This window comes from Gallus gallus, chromosome 19 (assembly GCF_016699485.2).
Source record: "Gallus gallus isolate bGalGal1 chromosome 19, bGalGal1.mat.broiler.GRCg7b, whole genome shotgun sequence".
Taxonomy (NCBI): domain Eukaryota; kingdom Metazoa; phylum Chordata; class Aves; order Galliformes; family Phasianidae; genus Gallus; species Gallus gallus.
The window spans coordinates 6,972,653-6,985,379 of NC_052550.1; the positions used below are offsets into that span (position 1 = coordinate 6,972,653).

Here is a 12,727-nt window from a genome sequence, read left to right on the forward strand (position 1 = left end):
CATAATCTATTACATTAAGGCTTATTCAAGTCAAATGGGAAAGCTGCTCTTGTCAGTGGCAAATACTCTTCATTAAACCAAGACAGAAATATGCATTCCCAGCAGAACCCTTTTTCCTCCCTGTGATCCATTCTTTTCTATTTATCCACCAGGTTTCCATAAGTTTACACGTTACTACAGTAACATCACAAAACCACAAAAGAACTTTCTGCACCCTTGCTGCCCACGTGATTGTCTAAGTTTTCAGCACCCTGATTACTGCAGAACAATAACAACAAAAAACCCAACAAACTGATTCACAGTTGTAATTTAACCCTGACCTCATGAACCAAGTATATAATCAACTCAGGGTAAAACAAATCAGCAGTATTTTGTTGTTTTCAATATGCTTCACAACTGGAGGGAAGCATAACACGGTAGCTTCTTAAAAAGGTGTTCTGCACTTTTCTCACAATCAAAGATGCTATAGAGTGGCTCCATCTTATTTCACAGACTACTGTGGAATGGACTGAAATGGTTGTTTAGCAATTAGCAGTTATCAAGTCTACTATTCTTGTACTGACTAAATTTTCTACTTGAAAAACAGAAAAAAACAGTAAAAATAAAAACATCCTGTTTAAGTTTCTGAATGGCATTAAGTGGCAACAGCCTCCATTTCCTTTTCATACGATCTGCCATTAAATACAGCATGCAACGTGGACTCTCCAACAACTTCCATTAACAATACAAGGAAGATGCTATAAGAGGATCTGACCCACTGAAAAGCTATTCTGGATTTTCCAGAAAATCCTGTAAAAATACAATAAAACAATAACTATTGCCATTATCCGGGAGCTGACAAAAAAAAGTGTCAACTGAGAAAAAAAATGTTTACCACAATATTACTGATATTTACAGCTGAAGAACTCACGTGCCTACTTACTCTGTTCTTTAGGACGTGAAGAATATTTGAGCAACAGAAAAAGTTGTTACAAATTCTGTAAGAGCAGCTGCCAGTAACTAAGCAGCTGGAGAGCTAAGAGTGATGTTTGCCACAGCACAGCAGTGAAGGAAAAACATTGTCACACTAACCTGGCAAGCTATTGACCTGCCACAAGGTATTCTGTTTGCCACTATTTCTGCACCACCACAAATTATGTCAGAAATGCAGCTACAGTTAGTGTGCTCTTTTCTAACATGCCAAGGGAGTAACATTCCTATTTCAAAGAATTCTTCTGTCATCTAATGCAGAAATGATAACAAAAACAACTTGTTGGGATCTATTTCATATTATGAAACTCCCCAACATACTCAAATAACAAGTCTGCTTATTTAACAATAAATTCTATGAGCTACAGTGTGCAAGTCAATCTCTGCCAAAGGCATTTGGATCTACATGGATTCATCAATAACCCTGAAAAACAGAAAAAGTAGTTAACACAGAAGCTTAATTGGCTCCAATCACACATGGTTTTAAGAGTCATCTGAGTACAACTATACCATTCAGTTGCACTTATGAAATTTAACAGTATCAAACAGTCATAAAATTATAAGCAGACCTAAGAATAAAGATGTAATACTAAACAAACCAATCCCACAATGTACTCCATGTGTAGAACATACTCTTCTGTCAGTGATGAGTGTGAACACAGATGGGTCTCCCAAGTGTCCTATCAATGCTACTCACAAGGTTCTGGTGGGGGTGGAAGCGGCGGTGGTGGCTCTTCAGTGGCTGCAGCTGCAGCAGCATTTGCTTGTGCAGCTTCATTTGTCATTGATCTGGTGATTCTGCCCTTACGACGACCTTGACTATTGGCAGTTTTTCGGCCCCTAGGAGTGGCCTGCTCCCTTTCCTCCGTTTCCTCTGTGGCAACTTCAGTTTTGTCCTTTTCTTTGGTATTCTCTCTGAGAATAGTTTTTAAAAAAATAATATATAAAAAGTTATTATTTACACTCATTCAGATTGCCATTACAGACAGTCTGATTAGGTCAATTTGTTTTTCTGAACTATCTTGTTTGATGCATAAGAACTAAATAGGAACAAGGTGTTACTGCTGGACTGATGGCAATTCTGTTCTCTATAGAAAATTGCATAAAAGTTGCTGCAATCTAGATTAAATAAGTTTTCTGTACATATACTTACTTAGATTCTTCCTTCTCATCCTTTTCCTCCTCATCTTTCTTTTCCTCGTCTTTTTTGTCTGCTTTTTCTGCTTTTTCCTCTTCTACCTTTTCTTCTACTTTTTCCTCTTGAGAAGGACGAGCAATTTGTTGCTGAAATAAAACAGCATTTACATGTTTTAAACAACAATTTATACACAAAGGAACAGGAGCTCAGAGCAGCACAAACGCTGATGTTATCCTACCTCCAGATTATATTTTAAGCTATAATCACCACACATCTGCCCATGTAACAGTAAAACTGGGTCAGGAATTTAGATTTGTTTCCAGTGAGTTTATGTTGTGTTAGAAGGAAAATTACAGTCCAGATTTTTTTTTTTTTTTTTTTTAATGTTATACCCATATTAAGATGGTAGCTCTGCAAGCACTTAAGTACTGACAAAACACAAAAGTTAATTACCATTACACATTATTGTTCTACAGAGAACAGCACAAAAAACTGTTTACATCTTAAGGGACACTCACTCCTTCAGAGTGAATCCAGATGACCACTACGTGGGAAAATCTCATTTTAGAAAGCACATAAATTTGATTTAAACTTTCCAGAAGACATAATCCAGTTCAGAACAGGAATTAATGGAAGAAATGTCTGTTACTTCATGTGATCACATGGAATTTTACCACTGCTAGCAAGTAAAAATTTTTTAAAAGTCTCAGAAGTGTGATGAGAATACATGGCATTCTTTTTGCTATTGTCACACACACACACACACACAAAATACCTTGGTATTCCCTGTCTGATTCATTTGTTAGCTACAGGCTAGCACTAAGCAAGCCAAATATCCCTTGATGCTCTAAGAAAGCATAAAGAAAATAAGAAGTATTCGTAAAGGAAAATAATATATTAAGGAAAATACATTAAATATGGCTATCAAAGAAATTTCCTTAAGTTTTAGCATTGCTGTCCTTCTAATATGTTGCTTCTCAGCACTCTGAAGACCTCAGCTTTTCTAACCTGGACTGGTCAAGACAGAAAGTAAAGCAGGTAAGTATTTATTAGCATGAGTGAAGAACGCTTCCCCTCAGATCCTTTCTAAACCACTGACTGCTAACCAGATAAAATGCTGTTCAGTTCAGCAGCGCTCAACTTTGCCACACAGGCCACAAGTCTTGTTAAGGAGAAGAGAAGCCTAAATATTGCTTTTAGCCATCCACAGTGCTCAACTTGCACGTGACAAACACATTTTATGCTTTTCAAGCAAGTCATGAACGCAGAAATTCAGTGTTGGAAATTCCTTCCTCTCCAGATTAGAGCATCAAGCAGCAGTTGGCTGCCATGAAATAAATCACATAACCCACTCCCAAAATTCACAGAATCCCTACATGTAACCAACGGCAAGCGGGTGAATTCTCCTGATGGGCCTCAAAAGCCAGCAAGTCCACAGGAAGTACTCAGAGCTTAACGCTGCATCCAGATACTCATGCTGAACCCTATCAGAAACAAGGTGATCCTCCAAGTGCGACAAGAAAATCCAAGCCAAATACGTGTTTTCATAACATAATTTAAATAAATGATTATAGTTCAAATGCTTTCATAAGAAACTACAGCACATACAGAGAGTGGGAATACAGAAATAGCTGCACAGAGGGAATCATCAGCAGGAATGTACACCGAAGGAGCTTGAATGGGTTAAATAAACCACCTCAGCCAGAGTCATCAATGCCAAAGAAGCTCCGCACCGAGGTGGCTTTCCACTCACATTTGGGTCATGCAGAACAGAGCTGGTCCTTGCTGGGTGTTACACTCTGCAAATCAACTTTAAAAAGCAAAGTATGTGTAGTATTTATATATGGCTAATTTTATATGGGGCTACCTTCCACATAAATGCCAAACATACTCTTGGAAATCCATAGAAACTCAAGGACGGGGATCTAGAAGATAGCTGGTATAGAACTAGCCATTCAATAATGGAAAGCCCACTGAAAAATTCCTCAAAATAACCTTTTTTACTGAAGAACCTTCTTGTAAGCATAGCAGCAGGTGTCACTGTTTCATTAGCAAGGCTGAGGCTGGAAATAGTCAAGAAAAGGGCTTGTTTTTGACATTTTAATAACGTGAATTGGAGCAGAAACCCCGAACACTAACTAACCATTATTACCCTGCAAATTAGTAGCACTTAAGATACTAGCATTACTCGATGATCCAAAACATTCCTTCACAGAAGATGTCAGAGACATGTATTAAGGTAAATTATTTCCACTGTCCTACACAGAGCAGCCTTGAAAGTGAGGAGTTAAAATCTGCAGTTTCAGAAGAAAGACTCTGTATTTTACATTTAATCTAATCACAAAACAGTTGCTGAAAACCCTCTGCTCTTTTTGCCATTTGGTTAATATCATAATTTTTTTTAACATGCATAATTGATAGGTCAAGGGCAGGTTAAACACAAACCTTCAAACAGCTGAAGCCTCAGTCAGCGACGTACCTGCACATTCATCTGTTGATTTAAACTTTTACTATCCAGAGAAGGGGACGGGCTTTAGTTCAGGGTAAGATTCAAAAGGACAAAACCCCCAACAGCACCGACATCACACGGCTCTTGAGCAGCAGCTGCCTGACCCAGCAACATGTTTATTCCAGGAAATTGTGTCATTCTGCCACTTAAGCTGCCTGCAGAAGAGTTGCCCATCTCACATACAACCTTCTAATCTCACCGGGGTCACGCGAGGCGATCCCGTCAGCCCGGCGTGATTGGCGGCCGCAGGAGCACAGTGAATTTCTGTCTAGTCAGGTCACCGGGCTGGGCCACCTGCTGCAAAGCACAGCCCGCAGACACTGCTGAGCAGGCAGCCATGGAATCACAGCCCGGCTGCTGCTTTGCTGCTGAATGTCAGTGAGAAGCTTTACTCAGAGCCTCCTTTCAATGAGCTATTTAAGGAATTATCTGTAATGAAACCAGTGCAAAAACATTGACTTCTTTGCTCCATCAACTCCCAACTTGCAAAACAACCCTCCCAGCCATCTGTGGACAGCAGCTTTTCCCTCCTGAAACAAAACATGGCATACAACTCCCGAACAGCCAAAAACGTACAGTCAGCCTTCGCTCTTACAGCCACGCTTTCTTTTAATACTATGTTAAAGATCTGCACTTTGTTTTGTAATTCACATTTGGTTTAAGGCACACCATCTCCTTTCCTCCGTGAGCATCCTGGGACAGTTTAGGCAGCGTTTTATAACAAGAGCCTTCTAAGCCTATTCAAGGAGAAATGTATATCAGAATCCAATAAGCTTTACATCTCTTAACTTTATATGCCTTAACCTAGCAGTCAGCTTCTGTAAGTATAAGCCTCCATTGAAATTTGAGTCAAGCTGTCCTCACTGAAGTTCTCTTAACAATTTCAACATTGTTACCATGATTAATATATTCTGCACTGCAACATTCTATTTTCTTGCCTTCTACTTTATAAAAATATATCAACTCTCAAGAGTTTAAGCTGAAGCACCTGTTATTGGCATGAGCATATCTCAGAGCACATCATAAATCTTCACACCTTGTGTTTGCCAATCAGCAAGGAAGTTTCAGGTTGCCACTCAGAGATAGGAGCAAGATCAGCTTCAAACAAAGCTGGGGTGAGGGAGGGACAGGGGGAATTAATTACATTCTGCAGCCGTAAGGTAAGAGTCCTGGCAAGCAAGGCACTTCAACACTCTCAAGTCCTCTTTAACTAGTTTACATAGATGTCACTAATTAATCATCAATACAGTTAAGAACTAGAAATATGATTCCTTACTTCAGCGTTACTAAACACTAACTATAACACTCCTGAGTTTAAGCTTCAAGAAACAGTAAAATGTTCACATTTGGCATGTTTAGAGTATTTTCTTGCCTTTACAAGTATGCTATAGCAGTCATCAGATCTGTGAAGTCTGACACTTATCGATATCCTTACTGCAGAGCACACCTTAAGTCTGTGCAGCAGCTGTCCATTCATCTGCTGTTGTATCTATTGTGGAATAACAACTAGCAACTAAGATCCACAACTGTTAAAATTCCAAGAGTGAGTAATCTGAGTCCAAAAAAAAACTTCAGCAGCTCCAGTGCTCCAACTCACATTGTACTGTGACTTACATATAAATGGTATTCACAGGAGAAGTCACAAAGCCAGGCAAGAGCACCCTCATTCTTCTTTTAGCTAAGGTCACAAATCTATGCACTTTTGTACAAGACAGTAATTCAAATCTTCCTAGGTTATATGTGTTACTAAAGGAAAGTAACTTATAGCTGGAGAGATCAGTTCAAATCTTGCGTTCTACCAGTTTTGATGTTCTAAAATGTAACAATGCTGAAAGAAATTTAAACGTATAGTTATGATCTTACAAACACTTCAAAACTTAAAGTTATGCTGCAATACAGACGGAGCCAGTTATGTCTCCTCACCTCTTACTACAGCTGCAAGAGAACAGCGTATGGCAAAGATATCACTCAACACATGTGTACTTACTGTCTCCATGCTGAACTCATTTGATACTGAACTCTAAAACTAAACCACTTAAAACAGCAGCATTATCTGTATTTAGTTCTCACAGCAAATTTTGGACGTGTCTCATTTATTTTCATCTTCTTTGTATTTGCCATACAATCATAATTGAATTTTTTTGCCATCACTAGTCACACAGCAATACATTTTTCTTATTATTAGACCAAAGAAGTCTAATGTAAGTTCTTTTTTGTATTTTACAGGACATATTTCATTTATTTCCAACCACTGCCATTGTCAGAGCTTCTACCTGGGCTAACTGCCAAGTCCTTTACATAATGAAATTATTTTCTCCCATCAATCCATAATTTGTGGGGTACAGAGTCCTTGTTGGCACAGTCTCTTCTGTCAGAATATCAAACAATAAGTTAAAAGGCTTAAGTGCAACAGCACCATAGAAGCACAAAGTACTCTTTTTAGCTAACAGGATCAATTTGTCAGCTGAAGTTGCATTACACTTACAGGGACTCGCACAAAACTTATTATTAGATAAGAGGATATATACATATATGACCTTCTTTCCTAACCTCATTACTCTTTTGTTCTATTTTCAGAATGCTGTTAGTTGCAAAGGGAAATCAAAACAGGATGAAAAGGAACACGTACAGTGAATATACAGCACTGCTCCCTTTTTCTAAACAAATCTGAGCATTTTTGTTTTCCAAATATCCACATTAAACCCAGCAGCCTAGCTATATATATTCTTCATAATATGCTGCTCTTTCCCCTTGGAAACCCTTCCAAAGGCTTCCATGTCTTCCAAGTGAATTATTCCCGAATCAGTAGAATTTTTAATTTGCATGCATTAAATTTATCTCTTTCTTCTTGCTATTAAGTTCCAGTTTGACTTTGAGCCTGACCACTAAGAAGCTATCACTATTAATTTCTGCTTTTTGACAAACACAGACATTATGAAGTGATTATATATTTTCCACTGCAAGTCAAATGCAAAACCTTATTTCTGTTGGCTCCACCATGGAATTTAATAATTATGGATTTGACCTCCATGTCTCTGGCAGGGTCCTCAAATAAAATGAGTTGTCATTTAAAAAAAAAAGTCACAAATGTGCAGAGGAAGAAGGTACTGCACAGAATTAAGAACTAACCAAAAAACCTTTGATGACAGGATTTCTTAATTTTAAAGGGAGGTCAGAATGAACTAATGGAAAAGGAACTTTTTTTTCCACCTCATGTCTTCTATATAGGATATCAATATAGCTAAAAATGTGAAACTATAAAACAGTATTCAAGTGAAATATCAATTTTAGATACCTGGTTTCTCCCTCTGCGTTTACCATAATTCCTTCGCACAAGGGCTTTATAGTTTTCATTTTTCTTAGTCAAATAATAATAGAGTACACAGTCAGGAACGTTCTGAAGTGGAAAAAGAGAAAAAAAGTTTTTATACCTGCAAGAAAACCCCCACATTGTTATTACTTAATTTCCTCCAACACTTAAAAACTCATCCCCTAGGCTACAAGCTACTAGACTTGATAGTTGCATCAGTAGGAAAGTAAATTCATACACAAATGTAACAATATAACCATGCATAAAATTACACAGTGTTAAATACAAGTCTTATATATTTATAATATCCCTCAGCTACCTCAGTTTGCATAATTTGAAGTATACCAGTCAGTTTGCAAATTTGTGAAAGCCTCTATTTATAATAATAGTCCTAAGTAGTCAAGATCCTTACTGTCTTAACAAATCATAATTCTCCATTACTTCTTACATGATCTCTGCAAAGTCAGTTCTAAAGACTAATTCAGCCAGCAGTAGGATCTCACTGACCTGAACTGTGGAGGCAAGGTTTCTTAGAGTTAGCTCAGTGGCACAGCAGATCATATTATACTCTTACTTAAAGATTTAGATCACTAAAGCAGCTTCTCTGCTTCAACAGTAAAGTAAATCTTAAACTACTTAAAGTGTCATTTACTTTTACTGCTATCAACAGTGTCATTTCACTATATATATTCACTATAGTGTCATTTCACATCTAACTTTTGTTAGATGCTTGCTTGTGCTGTTGTGTTACTGTTCAAGTACTACAAAATCCTGTCAAAGCAGTAACTTTTTTCTGAATTGCATTTTCCAAGGTGATAAAATGATGCTGGAATAAACGACTTACATTTGGAAATGTTAGGGATCCCACCCTAGGCTCTACACGTATTCAGTAAGGTCTTACCTTTCGTTCCAGGTAGGAAGCAATTAGACCAAAGTTCTTGGGATGTTGGACAAACCTTTTACAAATCAGAAATTATTTAAGTTTAACAACTTAATACATATCAAATAAACAAAGCAGTCTTCTAAACAATCTGCACCATCAGCAAACGATTTCTACAACTGAAAGTAGTCTAAAAAGTCTAGTTTTCAAATTGTTCAAACTTAGAACAAAGCTCTTAAAACCAGCTAAAAACTAGCATAATGAGATCATATACATACCCTTCTAATTTTAAAAGTGTTTTAAAAATAATTTCATATGTACAGCCTAACTGGATGCAACTGAAAGATATACAGAGCAGTCTGAAACTTCTTGCAGTGTTTCATTCACCCAACTAAGAAAGTTATCAAATACTATACACAATAACTTCAGTTTTTCTAGCTTAACTGATGTTTACTGTGGAGTTAGGTGTTAGCTGTCATCAGCAATGCAATAAAAATAAGAGATAAGAAAGCCCATTACTTTTCTTTAAAAATCTCTTTCTCGTGGTCGGTCCAGACATTCATGAATTGTCTGTCTTTATAAACTTTCATGGGATCCTCCATCAGACCATTCATATTAATAAACTTCACTCGTCTCTGTTCTGCATCAAACATCATGGGAGGAATGACTGAGAGCTGACGCATTTGTTTTTCATTATTCTACAGGTAAAGAATAAAAGAAAAAGTAAAAAACGCAAATAAGAGTTGTTACTAATGTTTACATTTCTCAATTAACACAATCCATAGAAGCTCCACCACAGCAGACATTCCCAGGTAGCTGGAAACATCTTTCTGTCGCCTTCCTAACTCTTCTAAAAGTTGTTCATTGGGACAGTAACATTTACACAGTCAGCTACAGGAAAAGGAGATAGTGTGTCACTACAAAAAACTGAAATGGTACATGGCTTTAGAACGGATAACTTTTCACATGTTTCTTACAGCTGTGAAAAAAGTGGGTTGTAGCACATCTGAAATGAACAGACAAATGAGAAAAATCTAGGATGGGCACAATTAGGAAACAGTCCTTAAAAGAGAAGTATTTCTCAGATCTGTTTTAAGCCAACGTTTGCATAGACTCTCCCAAACCAGCACCCCAAAATGTTTCTCTTCCAATAATAAAACAAAACAAGCCGCCTGAAAGAGACCTTTCATTTGCATAGTCATATAACAAAGCACAGATAATAGCCTCACCTCCTGCTCAGAAAGCCCATCAATGATTTCAGAAATCTCATGTTCGCTTCTAGCAATAGTTGCTGAAAGTCCAGCACCTCTTTGACCAACTCTGCAATGAGGAGTAAAGAGAAGTAGAAATCTGTGCTCAATGCCAAGAAACAGTGAACAATACACTTAATAGAACAGAAGAACATTTCATTTTGTACAGTAAGACACACTAATATGAATTACCATATAAAATAACCATTAAACAAAAATAATTTCATTATAAATAATTCTAAAAACTACGTTCTAAGAAATGATTTACAAGAATGTTCCAAATCCACAGTTATACCTCTGAAATCGCTCTTGCTGTTCTCTTTGCTTCCGGATTTCTGGAAATTGTTTCTCATAGTATTCCCTTGTTTTGCTCTCCTTAGCTTTCCTGCGTGGATTATTTTCTATCCTGTCAACTTTTTTCTCCCATGCTTCCATCAGCTGATCGTAACGTTGGCAGATTTTCTGTTCCTGTTAAATTCCAAAAGCAAAGGCTGAATTAAACAGAAATACTCTAAGTGATCAGTGACCCTGAACTGGGTAGGCTATAGGAATTAACAGAAATTCTTCCTGCAGCACTGGCTTTCCACTGTCCTTTTGAAAATGACATACAAATAATTTTCAGCAGAATGGACTTCAGAACTTACACTGGAGAAAGACACATTATTTCTCTTATACATCACGATGATACTTAGTAACTGACTTCTTTCTAGAAATCTCACATCTCCAGGAGCCATTCTTTTAGTTAATGGAAAGGACTTGGGTTTTTGTTTTTGTTTTTTTAACATTTAAACTTTTGCTAAGCTTAATAACAGAAATACCCTTTTGGATATCACCTTTGCATGCCACCTGCTATAACAATACTCAAGGTTAATACTGGTGTTTAACGTGCAAGCATTTAATTAAAAATTCTGTCAGACTGCACAACCAGATCAACTCCTTTCAGATGCTACAGCTACTATACAAGAAAGGTACAGAAAGAGGCCAGAGATAACAGTTAAGGATTCTTTACAGGCTTTCTTTTATTCATACTCTAAGAAAAGAGCAGAAAGGAAAGGAAAGGGGAGGGGGAAAACAAAACAAGACCAAAAAAAATCCACAATATTTTCCTTATTGCATTTTAGGATGGTTTTCAGTTAAATAATTAGCGAATTACGGCTATAACCTGGCAGTTTCTTTTCAAATAACTTCATAGAAATTAAAAGACATTTTTCTAATCAATTGAATTTATATGACACATTGGATAAAATACACCAAGGATTCAGATAAAAAAAAACTGACAACATCCTCTTTCTATAAGAACATGATAGTATTACCCGTTGTTTTCTTGCATGATTTCTTCTTTTAAAAAATAGTATTAGCTTTTTCCTCATCACCTGGTTTCTGGAAAACAAAATTTGAGATGTGAACCACATATAATACAAGAACTTCAACGTTACCCAACCAACTCCATATGGATTATAGATGCCAGATTGTTACTACAAAGAATATTTTCAGAGGTAGGGAAAATTCCTGACAAAACAATCGCTTAACTTATGCTGTATTTTATCTGAGAGAAAATAATCTTGTAGATGGCCTGAGAGAGACATTAAAGCTCCCAGTTTCAAGCTGGGTGCTCTCCTAGAGATGCTAAAATGAGTAAGTTTGGAAAAGATTTTGTTCCTTAGAAAAAAGAAAAAAATGCATATTTGCAATTCAATCCTAAAAACCATAAAAATTTGGTGGAAGACATCTAGCTTATTTCAGGTAGGTGAATTTGGTTTGCCCCAACTAACAAATACACATAGCAAGCAGCAACTCTGCTCTCACAGCCCTCGACATGAAACAAGTATGTGATGAAATCAATGAATAAATAACAAAAAGTCAGGACTCCTGCCACTTTGTGACAGCAGTAACTTTTGAAACAGTTCTTTGAAACAAGCACCTTTGGGAAAAGTTGACAAGGTACATCTAGATCAAATGCAGTATTTCAGGCTTTGAAAAGTACTGGTGTTAGCAACTTGAAGAAAAAGAAGTTCTATGGCTTATTTTTGTCTTTAAGTTACAATGCAAAGTTACTGTTTGCCATCGCCTGCAGTAATTACAACCAATTCCTCGCAGCACTGTTCTACAACATAGAAGTCTGAAGGTTACATGGGCTGGAAGAATGTAAAAGTTGCTGAAGTATACATGTCGTATTTGGAAACAGCAGCAATTAAAAATTTGATCTTTAAGTCCAGATCATTTAAAAGGCACAACAAGAAGATATTAAAGCACTCACGTTTTGATGTTTTCGTGGTAGACCTTTGTGTCTGATGGTTGGTTGTAAAGCGGCTACAATTTTGGAATAGAAAAAGATAAATTCAGTGCTTTTAAGTGCATGTAATTTTTAAGTATATGTAATACATTTAACTGTATTAAAATATTCTGCTCACAATGTATTCATTCAGAGGTGCAGCAATCTGAAGTGACAAGTTTAAGATACTCAACAATTACAGCATGAATTTTATTACTTTAAATTAGATCATTATAACTATTTACATTTATAACAGTATTTCAGTGTGGTTCTATTTCAACTCTGTCCTCCGAAATAGACTCAAATCTATTTTAAAAGTCATACTTACACATCCAGTTCACTCAAGCCCTAATCCATGAGTATATTTAAACACACATTAACATATTCTTGTTAAAACAA

The 12,727-nt window shown here is 36.7% G+C and overlaps 1 protein-coding gene across 8 annotated transcripts in view; it reads right to left on the reverse strand.

The window, feature by feature from the left end:
• The window catches only part of NCOR1 (nuclear receptor corepressor 1), a 56,393-nt gene that overhangs the window by 22,054 nt on the left and 21,612 nt on the right, over nucleotides 1-12,727 (reverse strand). For 7 of the 8 annotated variants that reach the window (XM_040650459.2, XM_040650458.2, XM_004946657.5 and 4 more), the window contains 9 exons: nucleotides 12,314-12,366; nucleotides 11,370-11,436; nucleotides 10,352-10,524; nucleotides 10,036-10,126; nucleotides 9,326-9,504; nucleotides 8,828-8,882; nucleotides 7,912-8,013; nucleotides 2,123-2,253; nucleotides 1,667-1,884 (listed from right to left, as the gene is read on the reverse strand). In XM_040650459.2, coding sequence (XP_040506393.1) covers nucleotides 1,667-1,884; nucleotides 2,123-2,253; nucleotides 7,912-8,013; nucleotides 8,828-8,882; nucleotides 9,326-9,504; nucleotides 10,036-10,126; nucleotides 10,352-10,524; nucleotides 11,370-11,436; nucleotides 12,314-12,366 — 1,069 coding nt within the window. Of the gene's footprint in view, nucleotides 1-1,666; nucleotides 1,885-2,122; nucleotides 2,254-4,586; nucleotides 4,677-7,911; nucleotides 8,014-8,827; nucleotides 8,883-9,325; nucleotides 9,505-10,035; nucleotides 10,127-10,351; nucleotides 10,525-11,369; nucleotides 11,437-12,313; nucleotides 12,367-12,727 lie in introns of those variants that run through there. The other variant, XM_004946661.4, reaches the window with a different exon arrangement.